Source organism: Pan troglodytes, chromosome 15 (assembly GCF_028858775.2).
Source record: "Pan troglodytes isolate AG18354 chromosome 15, NHGRI_mPanTro3-v2.0_pri, whole genome shotgun sequence".
Lineage (NCBI taxonomy): Eukaryota > Metazoa > Chordata > Mammalia > Primates > Hominidae > Pan > Pan troglodytes.
The window spans coordinates 72,001,207-72,017,197 of NC_072413.2; the positions used below are offsets into that span (position 1 = coordinate 72,001,207).

The 15,991-nt window shown below is 43.4% G+C and overlaps 1 protein-coding gene across 27 annotated transcripts in view; it reads left to right on the top strand.

Moving 5' to 3' along the window:
• The window catches only part of BBOF1 (basal body orientation factor 1), a 63,520-nt gene that overhangs the window by 22,725 nt on the left and 24,804 nt on the right, over positions 1-15,991 (top strand). For 15 of the 27 annotated variants that reach the window (XM_009428121.5, XM_063793664.1, XM_009428116.5 and 12 more), the window contains 6 exons: positions 3,710-3,780; positions 5,559-5,703; positions 7,333-7,826; positions 13,215-13,316; positions 14,539-14,613; positions 14,777-15,041. In XM_009428121.5, coding sequence (XP_009426396.1) covers positions 3,710-3,780; positions 5,559-5,703; positions 7,333-7,826; positions 13,215-13,316; positions 14,539-14,613; positions 14,777-15,011 — 1,122 coding nt within the window. In that variant the 3' untranslated portion in view covers positions 15,012-15,041. Of the gene's footprint in view, positions 1-3,709; positions 3,781-5,558; positions 5,704-7,332; positions 7,827-12,825; positions 13,059-13,214; positions 13,317-14,538; positions 14,614-14,776; positions 15,042-15,991 lie in introns of those variants that run through there. The other 12 variants (XR_008539265.2, XR_002939312.3, XR_010151212.1 and 9 more) reach the window with 4 other exon arrangements.

Genomic DNA, 15,991 nt, shown 5'->3' on the forward strand with positions numbered 1-15,991 from the left:
CTGTCTCAAACAACAACAACAACAACAACAAAACTGAAATGGGGTCTCATTATGTTGCTGGTCTCGAACTCCTGGGCTCCAGCAATCCTTCTGCCTTGACCTCCCAAAGTGTTGGGATCACAGGCATGAGCTACCATGCCTTGCTCCTATGGGGTTTAGATAAAAGGAATTGCTATAGAAAGTGGCTCTAGGTTCCAGTTTGTGTATGGAATAACCTGGAGGAAATAAGGCAAGAGCAGCACCCTGGTGCTTTCCCTCTGAGACCCTCCCTGGCACTGTCAGGAATGGAAGCCCTCAGGAATAGGCTGTTCTCAGGAGCCTCTCCTATTCCACCCTAATCTTGATCTCTTTTCTACTTGGTGTAGAAAATAAAGGTTAGAAAGAGTTGGTCAGTTTACAGAATACCCGAGTAACAGTGCTTATGTAAATAGGATTTTTATATATGAGAGCAGATGGCTGCTGGCCTTTCCTTCATGGTTACAAGGTAGTTAACTGCAGTTTGAAGCTCTGTGTTCAAGACAAGAAGGGAGGCTCCAGCTGTGTCTGTCCCTTTTATCTGGAAGCCATAACAACTTTCCCAGAAGCTGTTAGCACATTTCATCTTACATCTCACTGACCGGAACCATGTTATAAAGAATGCTGGGCGGCACACACTGTTCTCCCACCTACTCTGGAGACTGAGGCTCGAGGATTGCTTGAGCCCAGGAATTCGGGGCTGCAGTGAGCCATGATTGTGTCACTGTATTCCAGCCTGGATGACAGAGTAAGACCCTGTCCTTCTCTCTCTCTCTTCCTCTTTCTCTCTCTCGCTCTGTTTCTCTCTCTCTCTCTTATACACACACACACACACACACACACACACACACACACTACTGGGAAAGTGAATGTTTGTTTTCCTCGCCATTAGTGGAAGCTGGGGAGGAAAAAGAAGGATGGGAATGAATGTTGGTTTGGACATCACAGCAGGGTCTGCCTCTCCATGTTAGGTACAAACTTCATGGATATTTCTCCTGTGCTGGTTTGAGCCCTGGTGCTGCAGCTTCATGGCATTGGGCTTTCCAATCGGCCTGTTCATTTACTTTATACCTCAGCATGCCCCAGCCGGCCATATAAAGGATTTCCCAGATCATTGGTGTTTGGTTTGATTTTCCCATTTATTTCTTTCTGTTCTTTGAATCACAAAGCCCTGTCCTACATTTATATATATATATATATATTTTAAGACAGAGTCTCACTTTGTCACCTAGGTTGGAGTGCAGTGGCATGATCTCGGCTCACTGCAACCTCTGCCTCCTGGGTTCAACTGGTTCTCCTGCCTCAGCCTCCTGAGTAGCTAATTTTTGTATTTTTAGTAGAGACAGGGTTTCACCATGTTGACCAGGCTGGTCTCGAACTCCTGACCTCAGGTGACCTGCCCGCTTCGGCCTCCCAAAGTGCTTGGATTACAGGTGTGAGCCACCACTCCTGGCCTCTACAGCCATATTTTTATATTGCTAGTCCCTCCTTCTGGAATGCTGTTCCTCCAGCTCTGGATCATTCTTATTTAGAGCTCAGATATCATTTCTTTAGAGAGAGATTTCCTAAACTCCAATCTAAAATGAGGCTGGGTACGGTGGCTCACGCCTATAATCCCAGCACTTTGGGAGGCCAAGGCCGGCGGATCACTTGAGGAGAGGAGTTTGAGACCAGCCTGGCCAACATAGTGAAACCCTGTCTGTACTAAAAATACAAAAATTAGCTGGGCATGGTGGTGCACGCCTGTAGTCCCAGCTACTTGGGAGGCTGAGACATGAGAATCACCTGAACTCGGGAGACAGATGTTGCAGTGAGCCGAGATGATGCCACTGCACTCCAGCCTGGGTGACAGAGTGAGACTCTGTCTCAAAACAATAATAATAAAATAAATAAATAAATAAATAATAAAACGACCTCCTCTAGTTACTATCTACCTTATTACCCCATTTATTTCACTGATAGCATTTATCACAGTCTATTAATTCTTTTTATTTGTTTACTTGTTAGGGGACTGTATAATATCAGATTGCCTGCATATAAATCCCTGCTCTGCCACTTACTAGCTTTGTGACTTTGGGCAAGTCACCAACTTCTTCTCTTTTTTTTTTTTTTTTTAAAAACAGAGTCACCCAGGCTGGAGTGCAGTGGCGCAACCATGGCTCACTGCAGCCTCTACCTCCCAGTCTCATACAATCCTCCTGGCTCAGTCTTCTGAGTAGCTGGGACCACAGGTGCACACCACCATGCCTAATTTAAAAAAATTTTTTTTGGCCAGGCGCAGTGGCTCATGCCTGTAATCCCAGCACTTTGGGAGGCTGAGGCGGGTGGATCACCTGAGGTCAGGAATTCAAGACCAGCCTGGCCAACATGGTGAAACCCCGTCTCTACAAAAATACAAAAATTAGCTGGGCATGATGGTAGGTGCCTGTAATCCCAGGTACTCGAGAGGCTGAGGTGAAAGAATCGATTGAACCCAGGAGGCAGAGGTTGCAGTGAGCTGAGATCACGCCACTGTACTCTAGCCTGGGCAACAGAGGGATACTCCCAGAGATGGGGTCTCCCTATGTCGTTCAGCTGGGCTTGAACTCCTGAGCTCCAGTCATCCCGCCTTGACCTCCCAAAGTGCTAGGATTACAAACATGAGCGAGCAGGCCCGGCCAACCTTTCTGTTTCTGTTTCCTCAGTCCCTGCTTTTGGGCATAATAGTAGTATCTATATAATAGGGTTGCTGTGACAAATAAATGATACATGTAACATTCTTAGAACTGTTCCTGGCACATAGTAAATGCTCAAAACATGATAATTATTGCTTATTGTTTAGATTTCACCCTAGAATATAAGCTTCATGAGATCAGGGACCTTGTCTGTTTTGTTCACTACAGAATTTCAGTATCTAAAACAGTCTGGTAATTATTAATGCTCATAGTATTCTTTTATTTTTTATTTATTTATTTTCTTGAGATGGAGTTTCACTCTTGTTGGCCAGCTGGAGTGCAATGGCGCGATCTTGGCTTACCACAAACTCTGCCTCCCGGGTTCAAGTGATTCTCCTGCCTCAGCCTACCGAGAAGCTGGGATTATAGGCATGTGCCACCACACCGGGCTAATTTTGTATTTTTAGTAGAGATGGGGTTTCTCCATGTTGGTCAGGCTGGTCTTGAACTCCTGACCTCAGGTCATCCACCCACCTCAGCCTCCCAAATCTCATGCTGGGATTACAGGCATGAGCCACCGCGCCCGGACAATGCTCATAGTAATTTTTAGACTGACCAAGCACTTCTAATTTTTATTTTCTACACCAAGTAAAAAAGAGATCAAGATTAGGGTGGAGTAGAGGGAGAGGCTACTGAGAACAGCCTAGTCCTGAGGGCTACCATTCCTGAATGAATAAATGAATGACTCTCATTTCAGTGCATTTAGCAGAAATTCCTCCTCATTCTGCTTTCCAACATGGAATTGAATTTTCTCCCCTATTTATATGTCATATTGCTTCCTTAAGTGGGAAAATGGGGAGGAACCCTAAGGTTCCTGTGTTCACACTGTCCTCTTTGTCGGCTTCTCCACCAGTGCTTGGAGTTCTTTCAGGTCATGGGGACAGGAGTTTTTTATTTGACATTCTAAAATAAATACCTTTTGATGAGTAAAATTTGTTGTTAGGGGCGTAATTATTTAAGCAGCCCATTTTCTTTTTTAGCACCGACTAGAACAAGAGGCTGAAAAGAAGATAATAATGCTAGCAGAGAGAGCCCACCATGAGGCTATTGTGTAAGAGACTGCTGCCTTCTTTCTGACTCTGATTACCTCTCTTACCTCTTTGCTGGTCTCTTTTCTTCTTACTTTCTTGTCTTCCCCCTTCTGTTCTGGCTTACTTGCTTCAAATTTTCTGGTCTACTGTCCCTCCCTGTTTCTTTCTCTTTGTATACTCCCACCCCTTTTTCCTCTACTCTTTCTGTGGCAGCATTGTGTGGTGGAAAGATCCTGGGCTTTGAACTTACTTATTTATTGATTTATTTTTTGAGATGGAGTCTTGTTCTGTCATCCAGGCTGGAGTACAGCGGCACGAGCTTGGCTCACTGCAACCTCTGCCTCCCGAGTTCAGGCTATTCTCATGTCTCAGCCTCCTGAGTAGCTGGGATTACAGGCACCCACCACCACACACGGCTAATTGTTGTATTTTTAGTAGAGACAGGGTTTCGCCATGTTGGCCGGGCTGATCTCGAACTCCTGACCTCAAGTTATCCACCCATCTCAACGTTCCAAAGTGCTGGGATTATAGGCATGAGCCACCGTGCCCAGCCTGCACTTGACTTTGGTTCTCAACATGTATACTAACTAACTGTAGGAAGATTTCTTACCTTTTTGTTTGATTCTTTGTTTTTGAGACAGGGTCTGGCTCTGTCACCCAGGCTGGAGTACATTGGCATCATCATGGTTCACTGCATCCTCCACTGCCTGGGCTCAAGTGATCCTCTCACGTCAGCCTCCAGAGTAGCTGGGACTACAGGCATGTGCCACCACGCCCAGCTAATTTTTGTATTTTTTGTAGAGACTGGGTTTTGCCCGGGCTGGTCTCGAACTCCGGGGCTCAAGCAATCCACCCGCCTCGGGCTTCCCAAGTGTTGGGATTACAGATGTGAGTCACTGTACCAAGCCACATTTCTTAACTTTCTTGAAGTTAAATTTCTTCAACTAAAAGTAGGGCTAATTTACTTCTTCCAGTAATCTGAGTTTATAAAAATAAATAAATAGTAAAACCATGGCTAATAGTAGCAATCTTGCAGGGTTGTCATGAGGTATATTAGTGGAAGTACATCTAACTCTCAGGTCTTAATGGTTTATTTCTTGTTCATCGAACAATCCTGTATGGGTCTGGCAGCTCTCCTCCAGGGGTGATTCAGGAACCTGGCTGCTTCCTTCTTGCACCTCTGCCGTGTTGGAGTTTTTCATGTCTAGTCATGTGGACAGGAAAGAGCATGGGAGACTCATACCTGCTCTTAACTGCCTTGCACTAGAAGTAAACCGTCCTTTTTCACTTTATTTATTTATTTATTTATTTATTTTTGAGACAGGGTCTCGCTCTGTCACCCAGGCTGGAGTGCAGTGGTACAATCATGGCTCACTGCTGTAGCCTTGACTTCTTGGGCTCAAGTGGTTCTCCTTCCTCAGCTTCCTGAGTAGCTGCGACAGACTACAGGTGCAAACCACCACGTCTGGCTAATTTTTTAGATTTTCTGTAGAGATTGGGTCTCACTATGTTGCCTAGGCTGGTCCCAAATTCCTAGGCTCAAGTGATCCTCCCGTCTCAGCCTCTCAAAGTGCTGGGATTATAGATGTGAGCCACTGCATTCAGCCATTTTCACTTTTTAATTGGGTGAAAACTTAATTACAAGATTCCCACCTAACTACTGAGTACCCACCATAAGCTAAATAAGTGGTAGTCACTATTGATAATATTGGGGGTGCAGGTGGTGAAGCAATCATTTTTCTATTTTGGCGATATCTAAAAGTTAGACCTGTGTTTTGAGATCTTATATCTATTTCAGGCAATTGAACGATGCTGGAAGAAATGTTTTTAAAGAGAATGTTTATCTCCAGAAAGCTCTGGCATATCACCTGAAGGAAACTGACGCTCTACAAAAAAACTCCCAGAAGTTGCAAGAGAGTCATACTTTACTTTTACATCAAAAGGTTCCCTCTCATTTAGACTTGGTGTCCTTCTTTTCTTTATTTAAGGATTGGGTTGGTAAATACCAAAAATTGGGTATAATAATGATATATAAGGACAATGAGACCATTTTCATCTGTCTGGATGATGCACTTTTTTTATCTGAAAAGGTTAAATACTCAATCTTATAATGCTTATAAGAAGCACTAGACTCAACTTATAAAGAATATATCAGAAACATAAATATGACCCTTATCCTCTACTACCTTAGAATATTCATTTTTCTTTGCTTAGAGTTGGTCCCTGAGTCACTTAGGAATACATTTAGCGGTGAGTAACAGTCCTGACATCAGTGACATCACCACACAAGGGTTTATTCTTTCACCTAAAGGAGGCCTGGAGGTAAGCAATCCACAGCAGGAATGGTAGTGCCACAAAGTTAATAGACACTCAGCTTCCTTAACTCTGCTCTGCAACACTTGGCTTACATCCTCAAACTCACCTCACAGCCTGGGGGGCGCTGCTGGAGCTCTAACCATTCCTTTAAATAGCAGGAAGGAAGAAAAAAGGAAAAAAGTGTGCCTCTCGTTTAAGAGGTCTTTCTGGAAGTCCTACACACATTTCTATTTACATATCATTGACTAGAAAATGGTTATGCTGAACTTCAAGGGAGACTGGGAATTTTCAGCTGGACTTAACTGCCTTTCTGAATGAAGTTGGGGTTTTATTACTATGGAGGAAAGGGAAAGGGAAAATAGATATTGGGATAGGCAACAAGGAGATGCCATAGTTTCTAATATAGTTATTAATGTTTTACTATATAGTTATAGAGAGAGAGAGAAAGATGGAGTCTCACTCTCACCCAGGCTAGAATGCAGTGGCATGATCTTGGCTCACTGCAACCTCTACCTCCTGGGTTCAAGTGATTCTCCTGACCCAGCCTCCTGAGTAGCTGGGACTACAGGCATGCACCACCACGGCCAGCTAATTTTTGCATTTTTTAGTAGAGACAGGGTTTTGCTATGTTGGCCAGGCTGATCTCGAACTCCTGACCTCAGGTGATCCACCCACCTTGGCCTCCCAAAGCTCCAGGATTACAGGCATGAGCCACCATGCTCAGCCCTTCATTCTTTTTCATGGCTGCAAGAAAGTTTCTTAATTAGCACAATTAATAATTAGTAGATTGCCTTCCCAAGTCCAGACAAGGACCCTAGGATGTTTGTTACTCTCTATATAGAATACCAAAATATCACCTCAGCTTGGCATAAAACTTAAATCTCATGAAGTAATGGAAATTAGTAAGGAACTTCCTAAGTTCTGGAATGATTAAAAAAAAAAAATCAGCCGGGCGCAGTGGCTCACGTCTGTTATGCTGGCTGAGGCAGGCAGATCACCTGAGGTCAGGAATTCGAGACCAGCCTGGCAAACATGGTGAAACCCTGTCTCTACTAAAATTGCAAAAATTAGCTGGGCGTGGTGATGGGCACCTGTAATCCCAGCTACTCAGGAGCCTGAGGTAGGAGAATTGCTTGAACCCAGGAGATGGAGGTTGCAGTGAGCTGAGATTGTGCCACTGCCCTTCAGCCTGGGCGACAGAGCAAGACTCCATCTCAAAAGAAAAAAAAAATCACCTCTCATCTTTCTGTTTTTAGGAGATCAATGATCTGTTGGTTAAGGAAAAGATTATGCAACTTGTCCAGCAGAGATCACAAATCCAAACCCTTCAGAAGAAGGTAGTAAACTTGGAGACTGCTCTGAGTTACATGACCAAAGAGTTTGAGAGTGAAGTTTTAAAACTGCAGCAACACGCAATGATAGAGAACCAAGCAGGTCAGGTAGAAATTGACAAGCTGCAGCACCTTCTTCAGATGAAGGACAGGGAAATGAATCGTGTGAAGAAGCTGGCCAAGAACATACTGGATGAGAGAACAGAAGTGGAAAGATTCTTTTTAGATGCTCTGCACCAAGTGAAGCAACAGATCCTAATTAGCAGGAAGCATTATAAGCAGATAGCACAAGCTGCTTTCAATTTAAAAATGAGAGCAGCATGTACAGGAAGAACAGAATATCCCAAAATCAGAACATTTGATGGCAGAGAGCACAGCACCAATAGTGTGAATCAGGATCTTCTGGAGGCCGAAAAATGGTACTAGCAATACTTTATTATTATTTTTTTGCTGCTATTTTTGTGTCCTTTACAGAAAGAGGAAGTCTGAAAAGTTTAGTTTTATAATATTCAAGTATTAAATAGATTTCTCAGTAGGTTACTTGAGGACAGGAACTGACTTATTCATCTTTGTAATCTCTAGGCTTAGCATAGCATGTGGGGCTTTGGACGTATTCTTAGTATACTCCCCTCTGTCTCATGATAGAAGTCTTGTTAAGGAGACTATTTTTCCCATAGGTTGTTTTTTATATAAGATATATAAGGTCATTATGTATCTTTTCACTTGTTCCTTTGTTTCCCATAAATTGGACATTTGTTATAAAAGCCTGATTAGATTCAGGTTAAACTTTTTTGTTTTTTTAAAGGCAGGGTCTCACTATGTTGCCCAGGCTGGTCTTGAACTCCTGGCCTCAAGTGATCCTCCTGCCTCAGCCTCTCAAAGTGGTGGAATTACAGGCGTGAGCCACTGCACCAATCCAGGTTAAACATTTTTGATATGCATACTTTCAGAAATATTTTGTACCGTTTACTATCCTGAGATGAAATTCATAGGTGATAATATCTATCCAACCATATAATTTAAAAAAATCAATATAACAATTATTTGTAGGCCAGGCATGGTGGCTTACACCTGTAATCCCAGCACTTTGGGAGGCCAAGTCGGATGGATCACTTAAGGCCAGGAGTTCAAGACCAGCCTGGCCAACATGGTGAAACCCTGTCCCACTAAAAATACAAAAATTAGTCTGGGCGTGGTGGCTCACACCTGTAATCCCAGCACTTTGGGAGGCCGAGGAGGGTGGATCGCCTGAGGTCAGGAGTTCGAGACCAGCCTGGCCAACATGGTGAAACCCCATCTCTACTAAAAATACAAAAATTAGCTGGGCATGGTGGCACATTCCTGTAATCCTAGCTACTTGGGAGGCTGAGGCAGGAGAATCATTTGAATCCAGGAGATGGAGGTTTCAATGAGCCAAGATCACGCCATTGCACTCCAGCCTGGGTGACAAGAGCAAAACACTGTCTCAAAAAAACAAAACAAAAAACAAAAATTAGCTGGGCGTGGTGGCGGGGGCCTGTAGTCCCAGCTACTCAGTAGGCACAAGAATCGCTTGAACCCAGGAGGCAGAGGTTGCAGTGAGCCAAGATTGCATCACTGCACTCCAGCCTGGGCAACAGAGTGAGACCCTGTTTCAAAAAAACAAACAAACAAAAAACCAAAACAATTATTTGTAACAATTCTTTGTTATAGAGAACTGTCCCATGGATTGGAGGACAATCAGTAGTGCCCCCAGTGTTGTATTAACCAAAAGTCCCCCAAAATTTTCCAAAATTTTAGAGATCTGCTGCCACTATGATAAAGGTAACAGAATGTTTGAGACAGTTGCAGACTATATATTACATAATGATTAACTTTGTTTCCTATTAGCATTTTTGTTTCTTAGAGCAGTCTCCTCCCTATAAACCATGGATTAAATTATAGTCCATTTTGAGGGTTATTCTGAAAGAAAATTATTTTATATTCCAATGCAATTAGATTCTTCAAAGGCCCTAACTCAAGAAACTTAAAAGGACTGCAGCCTGGAACTCCTGGGCTCAAGTGATCCTCCTGCCTCAGCCTCACAAAGCGCTGGGATTACAGGCACGAGCCACCATGCCCAGCCTAACATCTTCCAAATGTGTTTTTTGCTTTAAATTATTTTTAAAGGACTAATTTTATAGGTTGTTTTGAATTATATGGCTGTTGAGAAGGTTGGACATGCTCAGTAGTCTCTGATAGATAAGATTCTTCTTCAAAATGCCTAAACTATAATTTACTTCTTGTCATATTCAGAAATCTGTAATACTACTACTGTTACCAAGAGATTGGCTGTAATTTCTCTTTTTTATTTAATACATCAAATAAGTTGAGTCCCTACCATATATAAGGCAGTTTTCTTTATATCCTTTTGTTTACGAAATAGTAAGTGTTATACATTTTCAGAGGAAGTTAAATGATTGTCTACATTGTTACTGCAGTAACTGGACTCTTCCTATTCTGTGTTCTATGTGACATTTTTGCTACTGACCACCTTAACACTTTAGCCTTAGTGTCCTATTGCCTCTATCAGCAGGGCAGAAATGGTGGTTAAAATATTACATCATCGGGCCGGGCGCAGTGGCTCACGCCTGTAATCCCAGCACTTTGGGAGGTTGAGACAGGTGGATCAAGAGGTCAGGAGTTCAAGACCAGCCTGGCCAAGTTGCTGAAACCCCGTCTCTACTAAAAATACAAAAATTAGCCAGGCGTGATGGCACACACTTGTAATCCCAGCTACTCAGGAGGCTGAGGCAGGAGAATCACTTGAACCTGGGTGGCAGAGGTTGCAGTGAGCCAAGATCGTGCCACTGCACTCCAGCCTGGGCAACAGAGCAAGACTCCATCTCAAAAAAAAAAAATTACATCATCTATTTAAATGGTAGATTGGAAAAGGACAGTTGAAGTATATGGTAATCGGCTGGGTGTGGTGGCTCATGCCTGTAATTCCAGCACTTTGGGAGGCTGAGGCAAGAGGATCATTTGAGTCCAGTAGTTAAAGACCAGCCTGGGCAACACAGTGAGACCCCACCTCTACAAAAAACAAAACAAAAAGTAGCCTGGCATGATGGTGTGCATCTGTAGTCCCATCTACTCAGGAGGCTGAGGTGGGAGGATCGCTTGAGCCCAGGAGTTTGAGGCTGCAGTGAGCCATGGCTGCAGTGAGCCATGATGATGCCACTGCACTCCAGCCTGGCAACACAGTGAGACCTAGTCTCAAAAAATAATAATAAATAAAATAAAATTTTTAAAAAATGAAGTATATGGTAATCATAAGACAAAACCTAGACTTTTTAATTTAATTAATTAATTAATTAATTTTTTTGAGATGGAATCTCACTCTGTCACCAGGCTGGAGTGCAGTGGCGATCTTGGCTCACTGCATCCTCTGACTTCCGGGTTCAAGTGATTCTCCTGCCTCAGCCTCCCAAGTAGCTGGGATTACAGGTGCGTGCCACCATGCCCGGCTAATTTTTGTATTTTTAGTAGAGACAGGGTTTCACCATGTCAGCCAAGAAGGTCTCGCTCTCCTGACCTTGTGATCTGCCTGCCTCGGCCTCCCAAAGTGCTGGGATTACAGGCGTGAGCCACTGCACCTGGCCGACTTTTTTATTTTTTTGAGACGGTCTCACTCTATTGCCCAGGTTGGAGTGCAGTGGCACCATCATGGCTCACTGCAGCCTTGACTGGGCCCAAGCGATCCTCCCACCTCAGCCCCCCAAGTAGCTAGGACTACAGGCATGTGCCACCATGCCAGGCTAATTTTAAAATTATTTTTATAGAGAAAAGGGTTTCACTACATTTCCCAGGCTGGTCTTGAACTCTTGCCCTCAAGGTATTCTCCCACCTTGGCCTCCCAAAGCTCCAGGATTACAGGTGTGAGCCACCGCGCCTGGCCAAAACCTAAACTTTTTTTTTTTTTTTTTTGAGAGAGTCTCACTCTGTCGCCCAGGCTGGAGTGCAATGATGCCATCTCGGCTCACTGCAACCTCCACCTCCCGGGTTTAAGCGATTCTCCTGCCTCAGCCTCCCGAGTAGCTGGGACTACAGGTGCATGCTACCACGTCTGGCTGATTTTCTTTTTTTTGAGACAGAGTCTTCGCTCTGTCACCCAGGCTGGAGTGCAGTGGCACAATCTCGGCTCACTGCAAGCTCTGCCTCCAGGGTTCAAGCCATTCTCCTGCCTCAGCCTCCCAAGTAGCTGGGACTACAGGCTCCTGCCACCATGCCCGGCTAATTTTTTTGTATTTTTTAGTAGAGACAGAGTTTCACCATGTTAGCCAGGGTAGTCTCGATCTCCTGACCTCGTGATCCGCCCACCTCGTCCTCCCAAAGTGCTAGTATTACAGGCGTGAACCACTGCGCACAGCCTAATTTTCGTATTTTTAGTAGAGACAGCGTTTCACCGTGTTAGCCAGGATGGTCTCGATCTCCTGACCTCATGAACCACCCACCTCGGCCTCCCAAATTACTGGGATTATGGGTGTGAGCCACCGCACCCGGCCTAAACAACTTTTTTTTTCTTGTTCCCTTTGTCTGTGTCTCTAAATAAATAATGTTACATTACAGTTTTTTTTGTTGTTTTTTTTTTTGAGTCGGAGTCTTGCTCTGTTGCCAAGGCTGGAGTGCAGTGGCACGATCTCAGCTCACTGCAACCTCCACCTCCCAGGTTCAAGTGATTCTCCTGCCTCAGCCTCCTGAGTAGCTGGGATTACAGGCACCCACCACCATGCCCAGCTAATTTTTGTATTTTTAGTAGAGATGGGGTTTCACCATGTTGGTCAGGCTGATCTCGAACTCCTGACCTTGTGATCCTCCCGCCTCAGCCTCCCAAAGTGCTGGGATTACGGGTGTGAGCCACCGCACCCAGGCTCTTTTTTTTTTTTTTTTTTTTTTTTTGAGAAGGAGTCTTGCTTTGTCACCCAGTCTGGAATGCAGTGGAGTGATCTCGGCTCACTGCAACCTCCCATCTCCCAGGTTCAAGCGATTCTCCTGCCTCGGCCTCCTGAGTAGCTGGGATTAGAGGAGCCTGCCACCATGCCCAGCTAATTTTTGTATATTTAGTAGAGACGGCATTTCACCATGTTGGCCAGGCTGGTCTCAAACTCCTAACCTGTGATCTGCCCGCCTTGGCCTCCCAAAGTGTTGGGTAAGCCACCGTCCCCAGCCTCCTTAGAGTTTTCTACTTTGCTTATTTCCTTAATGTCTGAGCACAGATATTTTTTCATGTTGTTAAAGTTTTTGTCATTTTCATCTTTATGATATGTAACATTTCGGATTGGCTAGTATATTGTTGTCCTTATCAACTTTATGATTTTGTGATGGATAGTTTGCTTTGTAGTTTTCTTTTTTTCTTTCTTTCTTTTTTTTTTGAGACGGAGTTTCACTCTTTTCTCCCAGGCTGGAGCACAGTGGCGCGATCTCAGCTTACTGCAGCCTCCGCCTCCTGGGTTCAAGCGATTCTCCTGCCTCAGCCTCCCGAGTAGCTGGGATTACAGACAGCTGCCACCATGCCCGGCTAATTTTTGTATTTTTAGTAGAGACGAGTTTTCATCACATTGTCCAGGCTGGTCTCGAACTCCTGACCTCAGATGATCCACCCACCTCGGCCTCCCAAAGTGCTGGGATTACAGGTGTGAGCCACCGTGCCTGGCCTGTAGTTGTTTCATAATATTCAATTATGGTGTGGAATTTATCCTATGTTTACCCATTATATATTTTTTAAAAAGAAGAGAAGCCTATTTGACCGTATTTTTCCTTTTCACATTTTTTCCTTTGAAATTCTTTAGGACACATATTGAAGGAAATGTGGATATTGGAGATTTGACCTGGGAGCAGAAGGAAAAAGTATTGCGATTGCTCTTTGCAAAAATGAATGGCTGTCCTTCTAGGTAACTCCCTATTTCTGCAGTGAAATACCAAGTTGTTATCAAATCTAGAAACCACTTAGGAACAAAGAACTTATTTTTCTTACTTAGAACTAAAGGGACGGGAAAGGACCAGAAAATATAAAAAGGCCCTACTGCTTAACTACTGCAGCTCCCAGAGATAAAGAATGGGAGATTAATGAATGAGCATGAAAATGAAAGATGAGTTGGAATTAAAGGGGGAGGGGAAAGATTCATCTTAGATGTTTAAGGTAGTGCTTATTAAGAAGTTACAATATTGCTCAGCTGAATGAGTGGCAATTGAAGAGAAACATAACAATATTAAGATTTTATTGGTTTGCAAAGATAAGTAAATTTTTTTTTTTTTGAGATGGGGTCTCACTCTGTCACCCAGGCCAGAGTGCAGTGGCACAATCACAGCTCACTATAACCTCCACTTCCCAGGTGCAAGTGATCCTCCCACCTCAGCCTACTGAGTAGCTGGGACTACAGGCATGTGCCACAACGCCCGGCTAATTTTTTTTTTTTTTTTTTTTTGAGAAGGAGTCTCATTCTGTTGCCCAGGCTGGAGTGCAGTGATGTAATCTCGGCTCACTGCAACCTCTGCCTCCTGGTTCAAGTGATTCTCGTGCTTCAGCCTCCCGAGTAGCTAGGATTACAGGCACCACCACCATGCCTGGCTAATTTTTGTATTTTTTTGTAGAGATGGAGTTTTACCATGTTATCCAGGCTGGTCTCGAACTCCTGACCTGAGGTGACCTGCCCGCCTCAGCCTCCTAAAGTGCTGAGATTACAGGCATGAGCCACTGTGCCCGGCCCTAATTTTGTATTTTTAGTAAAGACAGGGTTTCACCATGTTGGCCAGGCTGGTCGCAAACTCCTGACCTCAGGTGATCCACTCACCTCGGCTTCCCAAAGTGCTGGGATTACAGGCATGAGCCACTGCCCCTGGCCAGTTATACATTTTAAAATAACTAAAAGAGTGTAACTGGATTGTAACACAAGGGATAAATACTTGAAGGGATGGATACTTCATTCTCTATGATGTGATTATTTCACATTGCATGCCTGTATCAAAACATCTCACATACCCCACAAATACGTATACCTACTATCACCCACAAAAATAAAAAATCAAAAAAAAATTAAAATACAAAAAGAAAATATGAAGGCATGAGGAGACACTGCCTCATTCATTATCTTTGTTGACTTTTACCCACTACAGGAAATACAACCAGAGTTCTAGGCCTCCAGTTCCAGACTATGTTGTTTCTGACAGTGGGGAAACAAAGGAATTTGGGTAAGAGCTCTCTTGCTAAAGTAATAAACATGAGCCCAACACAATGGTTCTTGTGGGCATCTTGAATATGCTAATTGAAAGTAATATGACAAGTCTGTTATTCTAAACCAGGTTTCGTGTGTGTAGAGTTGTTGACGGTTCTGTTATTTTGTCATTATTGCAGGGATGAAAGTAAGCTTCAAGATAAAATCTTCATCACCCAGCAAATTCCAATATCAGACTCTTCTGGTAAAGTGGTGCTACCCAGTATTCCAAAAGAACCTCAAGAGTCTGACACAGTAAGGAGTCTGTATCTAATCAAACAATGTATATTGTTGTCACCCTTCCCCATGTCGCTTCTTGCTAAATCACGGTTATTTTCTCTACTAGTTGAGAGACTTCAGGGATCAGTGGAATGAGCAATAAATAGCATTAGTAGATTACATAAATTTTTAAAGCAATATCCGTACAAATGCATATTATACTAATGCAAATGCAAATGTGTGCCTCTTTTTGTGTGGAAACCTATAGGTTGCCTTTTGAAGTAAGCAGCCTAGCCAAAATGTGTACTATCTTTTACGTAAGAGTAAACATAGTGACCTTGTGACTCTTGGCTTTCCATCACAGGTGGGAAGTCAGAGTCATTACAACCTAGAGGACAAAGGCTTATAAGGAAATATGAAATGATTTTTTTAAGCCAAGTTTTTCTCTTTAAGAGTTTTTAATTTATAATTTGTTATTCATAATTAGTACAATGTAGAATCTGAGAAATTTCAAATGAAGCCACATTAGAACAAAAAGAAAAGAAAATACTGACTTTTTAGCCGCGATCACATGAATATAACTGATGAGTTTTTTTCATCTAAGAAATAAGAGACTCTGAGCAGCAAATAGTTGGCCAGATGAGTTGTTTCTAATTAGAGCATCACAGTTCTGATTAGTGTGTTTTTTTAGAAGTGATTTCCCTTAAATATAGGGAAAATGTTAGGAGTCTCTGTGACTACATTTAATTCCACTTGGAATATAGACAATAATGACCTTTTATTTAACCCAGCCTATAGTTGTTGGATTGGATTAAATATCACTACCAGGGCCAGGTGCAGTGGTTCACGCCTGTAATCCCAGCACTTTGGGAGGCCGAGGTGGGCGGATCATTAGGTCAGGAGATTGAGACCATCCTGGCTAACATGGTGAAACCCTGTCTCTACTAAAAGTACAAAAAATTATCCGGGTGTGGGGGCATGCACTTGTAATCCCAGCTACTCGGGACACTGAGGCAGGAGAATTACTTGAACCCAGGAGGTGGAGGTTGCAGTGAGCCGAGATCGTGCCACTGCACTCCACCCTGGGCAACAGAGCGAGACTCCATCTCAAAACAAAACAAAACAACAACAAAAAA